The 21,033-nt window shown below is 45.9% G+C and overlaps 1 protein-coding gene across 11 annotated transcripts in view; it reads left to right on the top strand.

Annotated features, from left to right (window-relative positions):
- The window catches only part of SUGP2 (SURP and G-patch domain containing 2), a 32,251-nt gene extending 11,767 nt beyond the window's left edge, over positions 1–20,484 (top strand). For 2 of the 11 annotated variants that reach the window (XM_079116708.1, XM_079116701.1), the window contains exons 4-10: positions 362–482; positions 6,663–7,150; positions 8,997–9,108; positions 10,361–10,893; positions 12,598–12,659; positions 16,376–16,530; positions 17,263–20,484. In XM_079116708.1, coding sequence (XP_078972834.1) covers positions 362–482; positions 6,663–7,150; positions 8,997–9,108; positions 10,361–10,893; positions 12,598–12,659; positions 16,376–16,530; positions 17,263–17,383 — 1,592 coding nt within the window. In that variant the 3' untranslated portion in view covers positions 17,384–20,484. The remainder of the gene's footprint in view (positions 1–361; positions 483–6,662; positions 7,151–8,996; positions 9,109–10,360; positions 10,894–12,597; positions 12,660–16,375; positions 16,531–17,262) is intronic. The other 9 variants (XR_013760100.1, XR_013760101.1, XM_079116705.1 and 6 more) reach the window with 9 other exon arrangements.
- The last annotated feature ends 549 nt before the right edge of the window (positions 20,485–21,033 follow it).

Below are 21,033 nucleotides of genomic sequence, written 5' to 3'. Positions count from 1 at the left end.
ATTTTTTGTCTTTATATTTCTACTTCAATATCATGGACATTCAAGTTAAGTAATACATAAACAGTGGTGGGGAATTGCTACATATCCTTTTCTAGACTGTATACATAAATTGTACAGTTGTAGGTCGGTGACATTTCACTTCTAGTAGTTATGCTGTTGTATCATTGGGAAGGACTTTCTGTATATTGGTTTCTAGAATAAAATATCATTTTCATCGTTTCAAAGTCAGTGTCTTGTATATGAGGATTTCAGTGTCTGGTGCCTGCTTACATTCAGTGCAGAGCCCTTTGACTCACTGTCCTGGTTCTAGGACACACATGGTTTAGTATGTTTCTCAGAAAAGCCATTCTGTGTGTTTCAGCAGTTCCCCAGCGAGCAGATCACAAGGTGGTGGACATCATTGACCAGCTTGTCACACGCATTGTAGAAGGCACCCTGTCTCCCAAAGAGAGATCTATTCTCAAGGAAGACCCTGCTTACTGGTAGGTCTTTAAACGTTGACCCTACAAACCCCTCACACATTGTGTTCTGCTGGTGTTGAAAGCAGAGGCTGAGATGTCTGTTTTGAGCAGCAGTGTCATCCAATGGCAAGAATATGAGGCTGGGTCAGATTCACATGAGTTCAGTAAGCCATAGCTCTGCTGAGACTTGCCATGGGGGCCTTTTCTTATCTATGAATGAAAACTCAGAATTCTTTCTTCTTCTGTTTTAAAGGTACAGTGAGATATATTGGTGTCAAGAGCACATAATGAGAAAAGTAGTATCATCGTAGTCATTTGCAATTTATTACTATTTGTGACACTGTCTTTATTACCATTTCTTATGCATAGAAAATTTTTTTAACATTACAGATTGATTATATGATAAATATAATACTTATTAGAGAAAGTACTGTAGAATAGAAAGTAAGAGCCCATCTGTGTGATGACTGACATCCACTGATGTTTTCATGTGTGTGATGTTCCTCAGCTTACCATGGGGTTACATACCAGTAAACACCCAATAAATACTTTGGAAGTTGAAAATATCACAAATGGTTGGGCACAGTGGTGCACACCTGTATTTAATACACCTAACCTCCCGAACATCACAGCCTAGTAACGTAGTATGCTATAGAGTGTCCACTGTTCCCTTCATTACCCTGTGGTTGACTGGGAACTGGCTCACTGCCTGTGCCCGGCATTGTGAGTGTTGTACCACATATCGCTAGCCTGGGAAAAGATTCAGATTCAAAATTTGAAATCTGGTTTCTCCTGAATGCATGTCACTTTTGCACCATTGTAAATTTAAAGACCAGCCTGGGCAATTTAGTGAGACCCAGTCTCAAAAAGAATAAGAATGGTAGAGTGTCCCTGGTTCAATCCCCAACGCCCTCTCGCCCCAAAAAAAGATAGACTTAGGGGTGTTGCTCATTGGCCAGGTGAGTCCCTGGGTCTGATCTCTAGAACCACAAAAAGAGAAAAAAGATACCGAGGCACGTTTTAGAAATAGTTTGAAGAATTAAAAATCACTGCCTTCAAGATGAGGAACAGGCATGGGAATGGGTCATGGGAGTAACATTTTGCTTTTCATTATAAATTCAGTTGTTTTTCTGGTAAACCAATATGAGTACTACTTTGAAGAATTCATGCATACACACCAGAAACCTAAGCTTACCAGTTTTTCATTTTTGTATCACTCCCCTTCCTCCTGTAGTCTCCAGGTAATTCTGCCTGAGGGAGTTCAAGGATTGTAATGTTGTTGTTGTCTTCTTCTCCTCCTCCCCCTCCCCCCTCCTCCTCCCTCCTTCTCCTTCCTCCCTTCCTTCCTTCTTTCTTCTTCTTCTTCTTTTTTTTTTTTTTTTTTTAATTTTGAGACAGGATCTTGCTAAGTGTCTCAGGTTAGTGTCAAACTTGTGAACCTCCTGCCTCAGCCTCCCAACTAGCTGGCATCACAGACATGTGCCACCACACCCAGCTTGTTTGAAGAATTCTTAGACTCTGATCAGATGATTCCCTTTGTGCTAGCCCCCAAATCATTTACTGGCATCCTTCAGTATCCATAGATCCCCCATGCATACCAAAATCTGGAAGTTTTTAGTCCCTCATATACAATGGTATATTTGCATGAAATCTATGCACGTCTTCCCATATACTTTACATCATTTTTAGATGACTTATAATGCCTAATGCAGTATAAATGCTATGTATATAGTTGTCATTGACAAGAAAAAATTTGTTCATGTTCAGTAAAGACAAGGTTTCTTTTTTTTTTCTTTTTCTTTTTTTCTTTTTCTTTTTAGTTGTGGATGGACCTTTATTTTATTATCTGTATGTGGTGCTGAGGATCGAACCCAGCACCCCACCCATGCCAGGCAAGTGCTCCACCACTGAGCCACAACCACAACCCCAGCCCAAGACATGTTTTTTTTTGTTTTGTTTTGTTTTGTTTTGTTTTGTTTTAATACTTTGCTCTACCATTGATCAAATCCAAGGATGAAGAACCCATGGATATGGAGAACTGACTATAATAGCTTATTTTTATTCATTTGGAAATGAAAGGATCATACTCCAGGAAATAGCCTGCCATTATCTCTGTCTCTGAGGGCCAACAGAGAGTTGATACATCCTTTGCAATGGGGAAGGGGAGAGCATGGTTTATTCCTCGTGGAGCCTTGTGGACAGACCTGACCACTGCATTTCCATGAGGTACCCCACCCCAATCTGGTACACTAAAGTGCAGATACTCATTGCATCTTTGCTTCTTCATTTGGAATATCAAGTAGCAGACTTCCTTCTCTTATGAGAGAAACTGCAAAACCACAAGCCAGGAAAATGATCCCAAAGTGCAAGAGGAAGAGATGAAGGCACATATCTCAGATGGTTTTCTCACATCTTCTAAATTGTCCCCTGAGAGGGGGGCAGTCCTGACTGTGTTCTCAAAAGGCAGCCCACTAGGTCTACATATTTATTTATTTATTTTTAATATTTTTTTTAGTTGTAGATAGACACAGTACCTTTATTTTATTTTTTTATGTGGTGATGAGGATCGAACCCAGTGCCTCACAGGTGTGAGGCAAACCCTCTACCACTGAGCTACAAACCCAGACCTAGGTCTGCATATTTACATGTTCAGGATAAAGCATATGACTAAGAGCTCCTCTTGGCTAGCTTCTGCAGCATTGTCTAAGGTCCCCAAAGTTAAAATTTAAATAATTGATACCAGGGGTGGGAATGAATCTCAGATATCTCAACAAATCATGCAGTGCAGGGAAGGAGAGGGAATGTGTGCCCAGTCCTTTTTCTCATTCAGAATAAGAATAGAGTTAGGTTTTGGTGTTATTGTTCTTTTATTTTGTTTTGGTTTTTGCAGTATTGGGGCTGTAACCCCAGGCCTCACATATGCGAGGCACTCTACACACAGCTATAGCCTCCAGCCCTAATTGTGAGTCTGGATGCACAAACTACATAGCTTTGACCCATGTGAATAAACAATATTGAGAAATTATTTAAACCCAAAACCATGATAAGAGGAATAGATAATTTAAAACCTTGACAGGAGATGCCAATTTATTTCTCTGGAAAGGGTAGATGATGTAATCCAAATAAGGATATAGAGGATTTACTAACATAGTGAACAAGCATAAACAGAAGATAGTCTGCTAATATTTGTTGAGCAATTAATTACTGCTGGCACTATTCACAGCCATGCCTCATATCAAAAGGTGTGTGATTCAAGTATCAGCAACATAATGAAGTAGTTCTTATCTCTTAATTTCATCCTCCCCACCTTACAGATGGAGAAACTAAAGCACAGAAAGGCTCATAACTAACTGAGCTGAGGTTTGAACCTAGTGCCAGCTTGCAAGTATTGCGTTCTTTTATTATTTTTTTCTTTTATTCTTTTGTGGTGATAGGGATAGAATCCCAAGACCTTGCATTGTTAGGCAAGTATTGTACCACTGAGCCACATCCATAGCCCTTTTTATTTTGGGACAGGGTCTGGCTGAGTTTCTCATGCTGCCTTCAAATCTGGGATCTTCCTGCCTCAGCCTCCTGAGTAGCTAGGGATTACAGACATGTGCCACTGTGTCCTGCTTAGACACTGGATTAAAAAGTAGGCTTTGTGTTAGATGATTTTGCCCAACTTAATGCTAGTAGAAGTGTTCTGTGCACTTCAGTAATGCCAAGCTCTGATGTTCAGTAGGTGGGGGAAGGTATTAAATGTCAAGGTCAGTAATGCCAAGCTCTGATGTTCAGTAGGCGGGGGAAGGTATTAAATGCATTCTCATCTTATGATATTTTCTCAACTTACAGTGGGTTTATCAGGGTGTAACTCCCATGTAAGTCTCTGGGAGCATCTTTATTCATTTTGTTTGTTTGTTTGTTTGTTTTAATATGTTTTTAGTTGTCAATGGACCTTTATTTTTTATTTATTTATATGTGATGCTGAGACTCGAACCCAGTGCCTCACACGTGCCAGGCGAGTGCTCTACCACTGAGCCACAACCTTTAACACAAACCAAATTGAACATGCACAGAAGTGTTAATATATACAATCAGAGAGAAAATCATACCACATGCCAAGAAATAGAACTTACACAGTCTACATTATACAGTACAGAAACTTAAAGATCAGCAGCAACTGAAATAAAACATGCATCTAAGTAACTTTTGGGGTTTTGGGGGGGTACTGTGGATTGAACTCAGGGGTACTTTACCCCTAAACTACATCCCCAGCCCTTTTAATTTTTTTAAAAATGGTCTCACTGAGTTGCTGAGGGCTTCACTAAATTGCTTGCAATCCTCCTGCCTCAGCCTCCTGGGTCATTGGGATTACAGGTGTGCACTACCACATCTGGCTTCAAAGTAACTGAGTGACGGGATATTCAGAACTGAAATGAGAGATAGTTTAGGAAGAAGCAGCAGAGAAAGCACACTATACTACGTGTGGCCACAACACTTAGCAGAAACTGACTTCAGGTGTTTATAAGAAATAAGGAGTGGAGGTAAAAAGCATTCAGCTAATGGAGCTAGAAGGAAAATGATGAAACAAGTTGGGATAGTAAAGGGGAAGGATTAATGGGAATAAAAAACAGTATATAATGCTGTAAAAAATATATATATGTACACCTGTCTATCTCTCTCCAGGCTGAATGCTGGCTCACATCTGTAATCCAGCTATTTAGGAGGCTGAGGCAGGAGGACTGAAAGTTTGAGACCTGCCTGGGCAATTTAGCAAGACCCTGTCTCAAAATAAAAAGAAGTGACAGGAATGTAGTTAACTGATAGAGTACTTGTCTAGCATGCACAAGACCCTGGGTTCCCCAGCACTGAAAATAAAAACAAAAAACAAATGTGAAATCTGTGGGTTCCACATTCACAAATGCAACTAATTGCTGATCAGCCATATTCAGAAAAAAACATTGGGTCTGTCTAGAACATGTACAGACTTTGTTTTCTTGTCACTGTTCCATAAGTAATACAGTGTAATAACAATTTGCACAGCATTTACTTTGCATTAAGTAGTCTAGGTCATCCAGATAGGATTTAAAGTCTACAGGAAAATTGTGTGTAGGCTCTATGCTAATTCTGTCATTTTATAGAAAGGGCTTGAACATTCATAGGTTTTAGGATCTGTAGAGGTTCAGAAGCCAATCTCCTATGGATATATAAATAATGTGAAAATCCCTCTCAATATCCTTTTCTATCCTATTCTCCAGAGCTCATTATTAAATTTGCTTTATATTCTTTCAAACTATATGACAAAAGCAAATATACATAGGCACAGGAATGTACACACAGCAGTTTCAGATGACAAAACTGTTCTTTAGCTTTCCATTCTCATTGACCATATTATGGGTATCTTTCTGTCAGTTCACCTAACTAGGCCTTCGCTCTCACAGTCACATATGCACTCTCTTCCTCCCTCCCTCCCTCTCCCCACTTCCTTCTCCCTCCCTCCCTCCTTCCCCCCACCTTTTTTTTTCCAGTGCTGTGAGTGGAACTCAGGGCCTCACATGTTAGGCAAGTACTCTATCCCTGAGCTACACCCCTGGCCACAGCCTTCTGTTTCTTGTACTATTCTTAGCATTATGACCCCGCCATGATTCCTTAGCTAGGGCACATGCTCCCCATTAGTTGTCTCATAGGTCTTGTCATTACTGCCTCAGTGGTATAGTTGAAAACCCACCAAGCACTTAGCCTGGCTAGACCATTTGAAGAGCATCACTTCTGCTGCCACAGTGCTGGTAGCATAGTGTAGTGGCAGCCCCACAGCTTTTATGGCTCCAGGGTGACTGGTTTGTGTTGCAAAACCCCATAAGCTGTGGCAGATGACAGAAATTGAGAAGAACTCAACCAGTGTTCAGTCAAGACTCCTGACTGTTCTTTGGTTACTCTGGGCAGGGCTGGGGTCCCAGGTCCTTCTCTGGGTTCTCAGTGAAGCCAGAAGGAGATCCTCAAACAGCAGAGGACAGCAGGTAGGCTGCCACTTAGAAAGGCTTTGCAGAGTGGGCTGGGGAGGTAGCTCAGCTGGTAGAGTGCTTGCCTTGCAAGCACAAGGCCCTGAGTTCGATCCCCAGTATCGCAAAAAAAAAAAAAAAAAAAAAAAAAAAAAGAAAGGCTTTGCAGAAATTTGTGGTGTTTTCACAGATGTCTTGCTATGTCTGTCTTGTTGCATAGGTTTTTGTCTGATGAAAACAGTCTGGAATATAAGTATTACAAGCTGAAGTTGGCAGAGACCCAGCGGATGAGCCAGACCTTGCAAGGAATTGACCGGAAGCCAACATCTGCCGAGTGTGCAGTGCGGGCCATGCTGTACGCCCAGGCAGTCCGGAACCTCAAAAAGAGACTGCTTCCCTGGCAGCGTCGGCGACTCCTTCGTGCTCAGGGACTGCGGGGCTGGAAGGCAAGGAGAGCAACCATTGGGACCCAGACCCTTCTGTCATCAGGCACCAGGCTAAAACACCATGGTCGGCATGCTGCAGGCTCCTCACAGGCAAAGTCATCCCTGCCAGATGGAAACAATGTTGCCAAGGACTGCCCACCAGACCCAGCCAGACCCTCTCCTCAGGATCCCAGCCCAGAAGCCTCAGGCCCATCCCCTAGGCCAGCAGAAATGGATGTCTCTGAAACCCCTCACACCTCCTCTCCCAGCCCATCTACTGATGGTAGGTGTCCCCTCCTGACCCCCTCCTGTGAACCCCAGTCTACTCCCATCTTCAGAGGTCTTACCAGAACTGGGAACAGTTCTGGTAGGTTTAGTTGCTCAGTGGCCTGGGCAAGGTGGGAGGCAGTAGCTACAGAGACCTGGGAAGGACATGCACATGTGGGAGTACTTTCTTCCTTGCTTCTCTAGAGGGCCCAGAGTTAAGTCCTGTCATCATCCCCTCTTCCTTTCCTGAGAGTGGAACTTTGGTGCTCCCCAGCAGGGTCCTGATACTAGGTCCTTTGCCTATGATTTCGTTTCTTTTTTTTCTTTTTATAATTGTCAGTGGACCTTTATTTTATTTATATGCACTTGCTGAAAATCAAACCCAGTGCGTCACACATACTAGGCAAGTACTCTACCACTGAGCCACAACCCCAGCCCTCTATTTCTTACTATAGTCTTCCATCAGTTCTCTGGGGGAATTGGTTCCAGGACCTCCTAAAGAAACCAAAATCCACTGGTGTTTAAGTCTCTTATATAAAACAGTATAGTATTTGCATACAATCTGTGCACATACTCTCACAGACTTGAAATCATCTCTGAATTACTTGTGGTACTTAATGCAACATAAATGCTACATAAATAGTTGTTACATTATTTAGGGAATGTGAACAAGAAAAAAATCAATACATGTTCAGTACAGAAGTTGCTTTCTTCTGAGTATTTCTGTTGATTTTTTTCCACCATGGTACTGGTAATTGAATCCAGGGGCTTTCTACCACTGAGCTACACCCCAAGCTTTACTTATTTAGTTATTGCCAGGGATTGAACTAAGGGCACTTAACCACTGAGCCACATCCCTAGCGCTTTTTTAAAATTTTGAGATAGGGTCTCACTAAGTTGCTTTTGGCCTTGCTAAGTTGCTGAGGTTTTGAACTTATGATTCTCCTGCCTCAGACTCCCAAGCCACTTGGATTACGGGCATGCACCACCACATCTGGCTCTTTTAATTTTTTATATTGAGACAGGGTCTTGTTCACTTGCCAGGGCTGGTCTTGAACTTGCAATCCTCCTGCTTCAAACTCCTGACAGCTGGGATTACAGATATATGCCAGCATGTCCGGCTGGAGTATCTTCAATCGGCATTTGGTTAAATCCTTAGATGCAGAACCAGCAGTAACCATCTGTATATCCTTGACTCCCTCCATACTTCATGGACTGCCTTTGTCTCTCATTCTGCCTCATCCTCACCAAGACCTCTGTAGTACTCTGCTGAGGGCTAGTTGACCTCCCTGGCTTCTGAGTTGACCAACAACCCTTCTGTTTCTCTTAGTCACTTTAAGCCTTATGTTTTCTCTGTACAACCAGGCTCAGTCACGGGTGGGAATACTCTCAGCTCTTGCATTCTCTGCCTGTGACAGCTATACTGTAGCTATACGTACGAGGCATCTAGTATTCCTTAGTATCTGCTAAACTGGGCCTGCGTATGTGTCTGGGCTCAGTGTTAGGGTTGTCTGGGCTGTGAACTGAGGGAAAGCAGGTAACTGGGCCACATGTCCCCAGCAGACAGACCAAGTGTGCTCACCTGTTTAACAGGGCAGGGCTCCACAAGAGACAGTGGATACTTGAGGCCTCCAAGGCACAGATTTGTAACTGGTAGGTGACACTTCTGCCATATCTTGTCAGCCATTTCTAAAAGGGCGAAAAATAGAGTCCATCTCTTGCTGAACATAGTCACTTGGCAAAGAGCAGATACTGGAAGGGACATGTGGGGCCATCTTTACGGTCAGTTTTCACTGCCCCACAATGTTTATGTAGGAAGTAGCAGCACCCAGAAGCCATGACAGGCACCTTATGTTTTGTAGTTGACATGAAGACCATGGAGACTGCAGAGAAACTGGCCAGATTTGTTGCTCAGGTGGGACCAGAGATTGAGCAATTCAGCATAGAAAACAGCACCGATAACCCTGACCTGTGGTATGTACCCCGACCTCATCACACACCCACAGCACTGGGGGATTGAACTGAGGGCTTAGCACAGGTTAAGCATGTATTACCACTGAGCTACATCCCTAGCCCTTTTATTTTGAGATGGAGTCTCACTAAGTTGCCTAGGCTGACCTCAAATTTGTGATCCTCCTGCCTCCTCAGGAGGATTATAGGCATTACCCAGCCCTAAATATTTTTCTAGAAAACTGTCTGGTTGTTCCACACCATTCACTGAAAACACTACCTTTATTACAGCAATTTTAGAGGCCATGTTCATCAGATGTTTTGGGTTTTTCTAGTATATTCTATTGGTCTGCCATATGGACCACTTGACTCTCTTACCCTACAAAGGCAATTAATTATGAAATCTGTAGTATTTGATGAGACTGGAACCCCTATTGGTCTTGTATTTTCCCAGATACTCTTGTATGTTTATTTTTTAATGAGTATTAGAGTCATCTTGTCCTAATCCAGGGAAAATTGTTTTTATTGGGATGTTTATACATTAATTAGGGGAGAACTGGCATCTTTCTTTAAAGTTGAGTTGTCCTATTCAGGAAAAAGGAGCTGTCTTTCCTTTGATCCAGGTGCATTTTTATGCCTTTGGGAGTGTTACATCTTCATACCAGCCACAGCCCCACAACTGTGGTTAAGGGCAGAGGTGACCACTAGACTTCTGTGGCACTGAGAAGCTTCCTGGCCATGTCCACATGCTGTGCTGCAGGACTCAGTGGAGGAGCTTCTGCAGGTGATAAGCCCTCCTCTGAGGCCCGCCTCACAGCTCTTTGGTACTTGGGTGTCTGGAGTGTCTCTTGTCTATGTGTCTCATAGCTCAGAGTGTGAGAAGAACCAGAGAATCAAAATGCATATGCGAAGGCCCAGAGAGACCAGTGAAGTAACCAGAAAGGGTGAGGTGTTGCCCATGTCAGATCTCCTGGCTGCAGCATCAAAGCTGGTTCAACACAGTCCATGGTTGTCTACAAATTCCTTGTTCCTTCATCTCCTTCCCCTGAAAAGCAGTTAGGCCTCTTAGGTTCGGGTTCCTGTGTTAAATTACTAGTTCTTATCACTTTATCTCATTGAGAACCTGCACCATCAAACCATAGCTGTGACAGAAGAGTCCTAGTGGTTCATTCTGTTTTTCCACCTCAGCTTCATTAGATTTATCCTACGCAGTTTTAGCAAATAAAAATGTTTAGAGGTATTCTCTAGTTAATAACATATTTCATCTGTGTCACAGGTTTCTACATGACCAAAATAGTTCTGCTTTCAAATTCTACCGGAAGAAAGTGTTTGAACTGTGCCCATCTATTTGTTTCACATCATCATCCCTCAATCTTCAGACCAGCATGGGCGGTGAGAGTGCAGACTCTCAGGAAAGCCCCTTAGACCATGCGGAAAGGGAGGGAGAGTTAGAGGATGAGCACCCTCAGCAGGAGGCTGAGCTGGAGAGCCCAGAGGTGATGCCTGAGGAGGAGGAAGAAGAGGAGGAGGAGGACGAAGAGGACGAGGAGGATGAAGGGGGAGAAGAGGCCCTTGCTCACAGAGCCTCCAGGCCAGGAGCAAGAGCTGACAAGTCTGAAGGCTCTGAGGGCAGCCCTCCTGCTGATGGCCTCCCTGGCGAAGGTGCTGAGGATGATCCAGCAGGAACTCCAGGCCTGTCACAGGCTGCCTCTAGCACCTGCTTCCCCCGGAAGAGGATCAGCAGCAAATCACTGAAAGTTGGCATGATTCCAGCTCCCAAGAGGGTGTGTCTCATCCAGGAGCCACAAGGTGAGCACCTCCCCTTGACAGCACAGTTCTTGCTTTGGAGGCCATGAAAGGTAGTAGAGATATTGCCTGACCATTTCTGAAGAATCTACTGGCCCTCAGCTATAGCTCAGCTGCAAGATTGACCCATAGTTACCCACCTTCATGGTGACCTCAGTGCTTCGGTAAGACACTACCCCGCAAGTATCTACCCTTAGGGGCCTGTGTGCGGGCTCCTAAGTGGCCAACACAGCATGGTGTTCTCTGGTCTTGTGTTTTTCTTACATTTTGTTTTTTTCCAATGCTGGGAATCGAGCCCAGGGTGTCATGAATGCTAAGTGTACACTCTGCTACTGAACCACAGCCCCAGCCCTAGTCTTGTGATTTTAATCTAAAAATATTTTCATCAGTTTTGAATACTATTCCATAATGCCAATGCAAAACCCATGTTTCCAGTTGGCCCGAAGTTGCTTCTTTTTTAGGCTGTGGCTTCCAGCACTCCATAAACTGCTAGCTATCTGTTAATGCCCTGAGTCCAAGGGGAGTCAGGCCCTGACTGTGGGCCTGGGTCATCTGCCGTAGGGACTCCCTTGGGGGGAATAGCCTGCCTTCTGAGTTCCCAGAAGTCTTGGGATAGTGATATCTGCTCCCTGACATGACAGTGCGGTGGGAGGACAGAGTACACTGTTCACAGGCATCCATCAAGGGTGCCTCTGTGTGAGGCTATTGCATTCATAGGCAGCAGTGTCCTTTAGAAACAGTTCTTGTGTTTGTGTTGGGAAACCTTGGCATTGCAGTGAATTGCTAACCTCTTCACCATAACCCTCCATCCTGCAGAACTTCTATAGATGGCAACCCAGCATCAGAATGTTTGTCAGATATTCTTTATTTTTATTTTGGATGCTCTCTGTTCTTTGGGGGGGGGGGGGGGGTCAATGAAATAATACTGGCTTGCTGATCTCCTCTTCATCAAAAATAGTAATAGAGTGATTTAATAGTTTATATGAAAAGCATGATTTTTAAATAATTGTTGATTTTATTTTTTTAATATATATAGTTTTAAGTTGTCACTGAATCTTTATTATTTTATTTACATGCAGTGCTGAGAATCGAACCCACTGCCTCACACATCCTAGGCAAGCGTTCTACCACTGAGCTATGACCCCAACCCTGCATGATTGTTTTTTATTAGAAGTGTCAGGTAGACTTTAATTCGTTACCAGTGGAATACTTGCAGAGAAATTGAGAGGGCAATGTTGTACATAATTTATTTGCTAAAGGAAAGCATTCCTCTGAGGTTTGGGAGTGGGGCTCAGTGGTAGAGCACTAGCCTAGCATGCATGAGGCACTGGGTTCCATCCTAATGCTGCCAAAATAAAAATAAATTTCTGTGGTCATGGAAAATAATCTACACAGCAGGTCCTTTGTTAGAAATGTGGAAGATTTTAGGTTTGAGTAGACTTTTTCAAAGTAATGCACCTCTTAGGTGAGCCTTTTTGCTATGGGCCAAGTTGCTGACTCTGGACATGCCCAGCCTCTGCACTTGCTCTATGAGTCATGGCCATTACTGAGAGGAGCCAGGACCCAGCAGCCACTATGGGGGCAGAATGTAGGGCACCTTCTATTATCAGAGAGGTTGGGATCCAAAACTCATAACAAATTGTCTCCTCATAAGGAAATTGGAGAAAGTGATGTCTGTGTACATATATTTTTTCTTTTGTCTTCCAGTCCATGAACCAGTTCGAATTGCCTATGATAGGCCTCGAGGTCGTCCCATGTCCAAAAAGAAGGTGAGCTTAACCATTAACAAGTCTTCACTCAGGCTAAGCCAGGTACAGTGATAAACTGACAGGCTCAGATACTCAGGAAGCTGAGGCAGGAGGATTCCTTGAGTCCAAGGCATACCAACCTGAGCAATATAGTGAGACCCCATCTCAAAAAAAAAAAAGCGAGCCAGGCACAAGGGCACATGTCTATAATCCCAGTGACTCAGGAGACTGAGGCAGGAGGATCCCAAGTTCAGGGCCAGCCTCTGCAATTTAGCAAGACCCTGCCTTGAAAAGAAAAAAAAAAAAAAAGGCCTGGGGATGTAGCTCAGTGGTAACACGCCCCTGGGTCCAATCCCAAGTACTGAATGAAAAAAAAGTAATGGATAGCCATATTTCACTCTGAGATACAACAGAGACTGCTCTTAAGGGACTTTTTAAAACCACTCGAGATACAGGAGAGTGGTTCTTAGTCCATTTAACAAAGAGGTGTGATGGGTGGAGTAAGACTTGAGAGATAAGCAAGGTAATGTCTTGGCCACTGAGAAGTTAAAGCTTTATAGAATGTGGCTGTAATTAAGGGTTTCTGTGGATCTGCTGGTAAGAAAGTGTGGGCGTGTATTCAGTAACAGCTTCCATGCACCAGGTCCCTTCTGTCTATCAGAGGCTGCAGCAGGGAGGGGCAGGGAGGTCAGAAGTGCCAGGCATGGGCGTGACTCAGTTGAGGGGGTACTATAAATAGAAACAGGGAAGATGGGGAATAAAATGGGGTTGGGAGTATGTCACTGAATCAGAGAAGCCAGGGAAAGTCTCCCTGGCAAGTGTCACTGGCCCAAACCAGGAGGTGAGGAGGAGTCTATAGAGATGTTACGAAGGCAGTCTGCGGCTAGGGCTGTAGCACAGTGGCAGAATGCTTGCTAGCACACGTGGGGCACTGGGTTCAATCCTTAGCACCACATAGAAATAAATAAAGGCATTCTGTTCATCTGCAACTACAAAAAAATTTAAATAAAAGAGAAAGCATAGTCTGGACAGAGTCCCAGGCCAGTCCCAGGCCAGAAAGAGGCTAATGTAGCAGGAGGGGAGTGACAGGATGGGGGGACCCAGGTCACATAAATAGGATCACAAACAGATGTCAACACTGTGGCCCTTCTCTGAGGGAGGCCTTTGGGGACTTGAGAGAGGAGTTTGGGTAGAGACATGCCACTCTGTGTAGAGTACCTGTGGAATGGATCCAGGCAGAGCAGAGGCCCCAGGAGGAGGCTCAGACTTAAGACAGTGGGACCAGGGTATGGGAGAGTGATGAAAAGGTGACAGTGAAGTTGGTGGGACTCACTGGTATCTAAATATGGAAGAGCAAAAGTCAGAAACTAGGTGTCCCCAGGGGAATTGGCCTGGGCAGTTAGGAGGGTGAAGCTGCCATTTGCTGATGCCCTGGGGCAGAGCTTGGGAAAGGGATGTGTCCTCCAGGTGGAGAGGAGAAAGACTACATTGCATGTGAGCCAGGCAGGTCATGTGGGACACAGTAGAGCAACTTTGTAGGTCTTTAGCAGTCAGGGAGGCAGGCAAGGAGTTCATCATCCTGACTAACATCCAGGGGTTTGAGCTGAGTTGAGTGGGCACCTGGTGCCTGTTTGTGTTGCCTGGATCAAGGGTACCAGCCCAGTGTAGGCACAGCCAGGCCTTGGAGGCAGGCACAGCCAGGCCTTGGAGGCAGGCACAACTGGATTCAAGCTCAGTGTCACCACCTGTCCATTGGTAACCTTAGCAGGTAACTCCTGAGCCTCAGATTTACATCTGTAAAATAGGATAGCCACACCTGCCCTGTAGGTCGGAGGTGCCCAGAACATTAAACAGACCCTGTGCCTGCTGGGTGTCCTACAACCACTGGTGATGGCAGGTGGCCAAGAAGCCACCCCTGCAGCTCTTCTCCGTGGCACCTTAGCCTAGCCCCAGAGCACAGTTTTCCTCCAGCTCTACAGAAAATTGGGCAGTGTGATTGTTAAACACAAATTGAATGTTCAGAAAGATCCATCCAGGCCAAGCCCACCCTGTTCCTCCCACCAAACCCTCTGCCCTCCAGCAGCTTTCCTGAAGGGGTATAGGCAGGAACAGACAGACCCCATTTCTCATCTCAGCATTCCCTCCAGCATCTCCTCCATTCTACAGTCACATCCTGGTGGTAAGAGGCCTCCCAGTGCTGGCAGCTTCCACCTGGTGTCTTTGCAATAATACTCTCTGTCCCTCTCTTCATGTCCCAGCTTATCTCTCCTGCCTCCCCTCCTTGACACCCTGCAGAGACTTCCCTGCAGTGTGGAGGTGCAGCCTGCATATCACACACACACATACTAACACTGCTGCTCCATACCTTAGGGATATACCTTGGTGTCTGTGAACTCAACGCCTCTCCAGGTTGTTTTGTCCCCTATAGGATGCAAGCACTATGCACCATGCTTCTTGCCTGACTCTCCTCTCCCTCTTTTCCTGACCTGAGGTCCTGTGCCTGCCTTCCTTTGGCAGGATGTTCAGACCCCTGGCCCAGTCTTCTCTGCCTCGGTTCATGCCCCAAGCTGTATTCCAGGGATGACCTAGAGGGCCTCTCCAGAACCCCACACTCCCAATCCCAGGGAGGCTGATATTCCTGGGCACTTCAATGCACATGACTAGTGGTGACTAAATCGTGCCTCCGAGGCCTGTGTTCCAGGAGGGTTAACTACTGAGGGCTATCCCCCCACTGGGCCCTAAACTCATAGCACTCAGCCTGTCACCCAGGACATCCAGCCCTCTCCCAGTTGTTCCCATACTTGTTCACAAATCGGATGATCTCTGTATCCAAAATGCCAGCTGCCTCAATCTTCCTCAGGACCATTGAGGGGACTACTCCATTTAGTTTGCCACCTCCTGCTTCCTTCCCTCTTCCTTCTCTTCTCTTCCTTCCTTCCCTCCCTCTCCAGAGCAGTCTCTTCAGGTAATTCAGTAAATGTCTTAGAAGAGGGAACAGTACACATAGGGTAAAATCCTGGGCTACCCATCTAGGTCACTTCATGAGTTGCTCATGAATTTTTAAGAGTGGATGGAAGTTCCTTCTTCAGCCTCGCTTGCTCCTCCTCCAGAGGCAGGGGCTGGGCTGGGGGCTTTTAATTTCCCAAGGCCTCTGCCCTGTGACTTGAGGGTACTCAGCCTTCCCACCACCCATTGCGCCCTTCCTAGGCCCTGTTCTCCACAGTACCAGCTCTTGGCAGGTTCTGTTTGATGCCGGATATGGACCTTGGCACCCAAGTAGAACCAGCCCTGGGAAAGACAAAAACAGGGGAGGCGGGGTAGCAAGTAAATGAAGCCATGGGTGGGAGATGGCGAGGGGCAGAAGAGCTGATTTCCCCCACTGCCTCTCTGGACCCCTCCTTTGTCAGGGCCCCGGCTCTGGAGTGTGCTCTCTGATCATCACAGAGCCACCTTTCCTTTTCCATTAAGCACCCTTTCTGATCTCTTGACCCCAGGACCCACCATCTGCTTTTGTGGTTTTCCTCAGTCTTAGCAGTGACCAGGCCCCAGAGCCAGATGGCCAGTTCTGGCCCATGAAGGGACATCCCCTCAGGCCCCTGCCCTTTAGAAATCCCGTGTGTTATGGATGTTGCAGGAAGTCAGGAGGTGACTGGGGAGTAGGGAGGACACTGGGAGTGTCAGGTGCAGCTCAGAATGGACTCTGGCTCCAGGCACTTCCCTGCAACCCACATGCCCAGCTCTTTCTCTTTCCTCAGAAACCCAAAGACTTGGACTTCGCCCAGCAGAAGCTGACCGACAAGAATCTGGGCTTTCAGATGCTACAAAAGATGGGCTGGAAGGAGGGCCATGGCCTGGGCTCCTGTGGGAAGGGCATCCGGGAGCCTGTCAGCATGTACGTGGCACAGGTTCACAGCACCCACAAGTAGACAGGGTCAAGCCCTAAAACCTTTGACCTGCAGCCTGAGTCTTGGACCCTCTGATGTTGAAAATGGCTTAAAGTTGGCAGTTAGATTTTTTTGGTTTGGAGGGGGGGTTATGTTTGGTTGTTTGTTTTTGGTTTTGTTTTTTGTTTTTTTGAAACAAAAGGAATCTTCAGATGAGAACCGATTATTTATATACACACCTTCACATGGCTCCTTCCTGCATCTGTACAGACTGTTCAAATGCTTCTCGGCCCTAGTCATTTCAGCCCTGTTTATTATGGTCATAAAAGCTGAGTGGTGTTTTGGGGTACATAAGCCTCAGATCATGCTCCCTTCCCCGGGAAGCAGGCTCACCAGGATGGGAAAATGCAGACCCAGAGTTTATGAGACCCTACCTACAACATCCAGAGGGCATCTCATTTATTGCTGAGACAGCTCCTGCTGGGTTAGGTGTTTTGCTGGGACCAGGGTTTCTGGGCACCCTGAGGTGGCTAGTGCTCTTGAGGACAAGTGAGTGCTCCTGGTTTTCCCATTTTTTATCTTGATTTTCCCATTTTTTATCTTGATTTTTCCTTCCTTTTGATGTCTCTGTATGTGTCCTTCATTTCTATGTCTTATTGATCACTCTAGCCCATGTCCCAGTCTGTATGTCGCAAGCTGTGGGCTCAGGTGCACAACTAACCCCCCGTTTTATTTCTTAGGGGAACTGCCTCAGAAGGGGAGGGCTTGGGTGCCGAAGGGCAGGAGCACAAAGAAGACACATTTGATGTGTTTCGTCAGAGAATGATGCAGATGTACAGACACAAACGGGCCAACAAATAGGTATGTGTGAGAACTGGTGCGTGAGGATTTCTGCCCATGCTGACATCCTGGTGTGTAACGTGTCCCCCAGAAAGGCCGATGATCCCCACTTCCTCAAAAGCAAACAATCACAAAATTCTGTAAGGGAAATAAAAGGGTCTTTGGATGTGGATGTGTCCCACTTCTTCCCTTCCAGGTTTACTGGAGCAACGAGCTTCAAACTAGCTAAGGTACAGCCAGCCTGCCCCATGGGCTGTGCCTCATGGCCTGACCATCCTGGCAGTAGCTTCTGTGCTGGGCTCTGAGGACGTGCATGCAGGCTGTTCTTGCCAGTTCACATGGGACCAGGCCACTTCTGGCCCCTCTCTTGCTCTACTTTTCTCTCACAGATGACAGCCACCTGCCACATAATGCATCCAGGACACAGACTGTTCCCTAGTCAGGAGTGGCCTTGCTATCCGGAAGCATAAGGATGAACATGGAAGCCGAAACCACAGGGAGCAGCAGTTGGCCGTGTCCTTTTTGAGGGTCTTCAAATCCTTTCTCTTCCAAAGGGCCTTGGGCCTTTAAATCTCATATTCTTTCTTTAGTTACCCTCACCCATGACTTCCCAACTCTCTCAGTTTTGAACAAAATCGTTCTCTTCCTGACTAGATCAGAACCACTGATGAGAAAAGATAAACCTTGAAGCTGCAATTACTCTTAAACCATCATCCTGCCCTGGATCTGCCTGGAGCCAAGTACGGTGTGGTGTGTACGTGAAAACCAACATCTACAGTCTCTGGGGAGGAGGTTTCCAACGCCAGCCTGCCTTTCTCTTAAAGAAAAACAGATGCACCATTCTCAATATGCTTTTTGCCTTTCCTTTTCTCTTCCAAATGCTTTCAGCACCACGTCTCTCCAAATCTGTCTTGGTTCCTCTCCAAAAGGTGGCACTGCCCACAAGTACCTTTGCCTGTTAAGTGCGAAGGACCCAGCTCCATGGTTAAGTTTCTGGCAAGAGGGGTCATTGCTGTCCTGGAGCACCAAAGGCCATGCAGACACAAGTACAGATTGTACTTTCCTGTCCTCCAGAATTGATCTAGGAATACAGATTGGTAATCTCCAGGCCTACACTCTGCTACTAAAGCTGAATGGAGATCTCTGAATAGTTCAGATACTTGCTTTATTGAACATATTATATTATCAATGACATTTCATCTCTTTAAAAATCCTGAGACATCAGTTTTTAGCAGCAGTCTAATATAGCTCTATTCGGTGGGGAGTAATCATTAAACAGATATGAAATTTTTCCTAAGTGTATGTGTGTCTAGAATCCACAAAGAAAGCAGGCTATATTTGGTATTGTTGGATTTTGTTTTTCTCCCCCGTGCTGAGAAAGGAGCGCGGGGCTTTGCACATGCTAGGCAAGTGTACTACCATCAAGCTACATCTCCCAGTCTTTTAATTTTTTATATTGAGACAGGGTCTCACTGAGTTGCCCACATTGATCTTGAATTTGTGATCCTCCTGCCTCAGCCTCCCAAGTAGCTGAGGTTCCAGATGTGCACCACTGCACCTAGCCACTGGATATTTTTTTAAGTACATATGGAGTCTTCCCTACAAAAGGCCAAGGGGCTGTAAATTCTCCAAGACTTCATCTGTTGCATGTTCAGCAATGTAAAGAATTGTTCCCTTAGAGCCTTTGTAAAGAACAGAAAGACTGCTCTCAGAAGATTGGCTCTGCAGTTGTTTGCTGTTTCAAGAAGGTAATTACAGAACCTTCCAGATTCCTCAGCACTCTCCTACTGTAACTCCATATGGAATGCTCAGACTGGGGGCATCTCAACCCTTCTTCATAAAGCAGCAATGTTGAACTTTTAAGTGTGTGCTAAAATCTGGAAAATTTGGAATCCTGTTGACACCCAGAGATTGGGGTACACAGCAACAATTAGGGTGTCAGCCACAGAGCTGAGTGAGACTCAGGACTGTGAGGAATCCTTACTTTCTGAAAGCTACAGCCCTCCCAGGCTGTGCTCCTACCTCTGGGTTCTATTTGGCCCTACTGTCCCCACTCCATGCTGCTTCTCTTCATAGCAGGTGCAGTCCCTGGGGTCTGCTTTCTTCTGTTACTTTGGCAACTGGCAGATCTTTATGGCTGTGGAGGTGCCAGCACTGAGGATGGGCCTCAATCCAACTCTCAAATAAGCCAGCCTGCAGGGGTGGGATGTGAAACAGATTTGGGGAACCCCAGGTTCACCTTCTTTACTTTCCTCACCTTTCCAGAAACTTCCATGTTAGTCATGGGTCAGGTGAACAGATGGAATTGAGAACAAGCACCAGTCCATGGAGGCCTCTTGAGAAGTGCCCTTTGTCCCTTAGCAGGGCACATTCCCCCACCCCCAGCATGGATCTAGCTCTTTCTTTCCAGCTTAGCTCTGACTATTGTGTGCACTTTCTCCTGTTTGTTTTAATTTATTAAAAAGCAAAATATTGAGGAATTGCTGGTGTGTGGGCCCTGGTCCCAAACCTCCTGCCCACTCCTGGACACATCTGTTTGACCTGAGGTGGTTTCAGTAAGCCTTTGACTAATGTCAAAGGAACAGCTACTTCTTGAACCTAAAAAATCCCATAAATGCTGGGAGGATGCTTTTCCTGTTTCAGCATCAAAGCTGTGAAAGAATCCCAGGGAACCTGGGGAATGTGGCAGTGTGTCCTAGTGCTGGTACAGCGCTAATGCCACCAGACCTCTGTATCCCTTCCTCTCCCCTCTTTCTCCACCCAGGCTACCTTTGCTCTCAGACCAAGGCCATTCTACAGGGAGGGAGCATTGCGTGCAAGCGGGATGTGCAAGTGTGTGACCTTGTCAAAGTCACTGTTTTTTCTGTCATTCTAGTTCCAGGGTCTCTTCCACGAGGACGACAGGCATCCGGAAAGTGCTAACCTGCCACTTTGGGTGCTTACCGTCTCTGACTTGTTTCCATCACTGGAAATCCCATAGACAATGTTAGTGATTTTGGTCCTTGGTAAAACCTAGAAGATGTTTGTGATGTTACCAAATGAAAGTTTTGTTTTTTAAGAACCTAAGAAGTTGTGAACGTTGTCAATCATTTAGCAGTTGCAATAAATGTAGAGGAAACCCAGTTTCCCGTGATCTCCATTGATGTGTTTTCACTCAGACCTGTCAGAAGGTGGTAATGCAAATGGGTTACCCATGCTGCTGCCCAGGACCTGTCCTCTGCTGGCCCCGGGACTCTTCCCTCAGGCTTGCCCCAGTGAGGGGTCGTTGCATCACCAGGGAAGCAGAGAGATGCCAGAGAATTGGTAGTGGCTGTGGCCAGGCTGTGGGAAGGGAGATCCTGGTCTGCATGGGGAGTTAATTGCAGAGAGTACAAACCTTCTGTTGAGGGTGTCAAGAAGTGGCAGCCCATGACTCACCAGCCTCACCCAATCCTGTCCTGGGATTTCAGCTGCAAGAGGTCTACTTGGGCCTCCCAAAGGAGTGACATCTAGGGCATAATCAAAGCTACCCCCCTTGTTCCCTTTGCCACCTGACCTCTGTGATTCCTCCACTAACAGCCCTTGCCCTTTAGGTCAGGAACAAGGGCAATAGGCACAGCAGGAGAGCGAGCCTGGGTGGCAGGGACCCCCACCTGACCGCAGTGTGATGGTAAGGGTCCAGGCTGTGGGGA

Source organism: Sciurus vulgaris (assembly GCF_902686455.1).
Source record: "Sciurus vulgaris genome assembly, chromosome: 16".
In the NCBI taxonomy this organism is placed as follows: Eukaryota; Metazoa; Chordata; class Mammalia; order Rodentia; family Sciuridae; genus Sciurus; species Sciurus vulgaris.
This window is presented reverse-complemented; position numbering and strand designations above follow the sequence as displayed.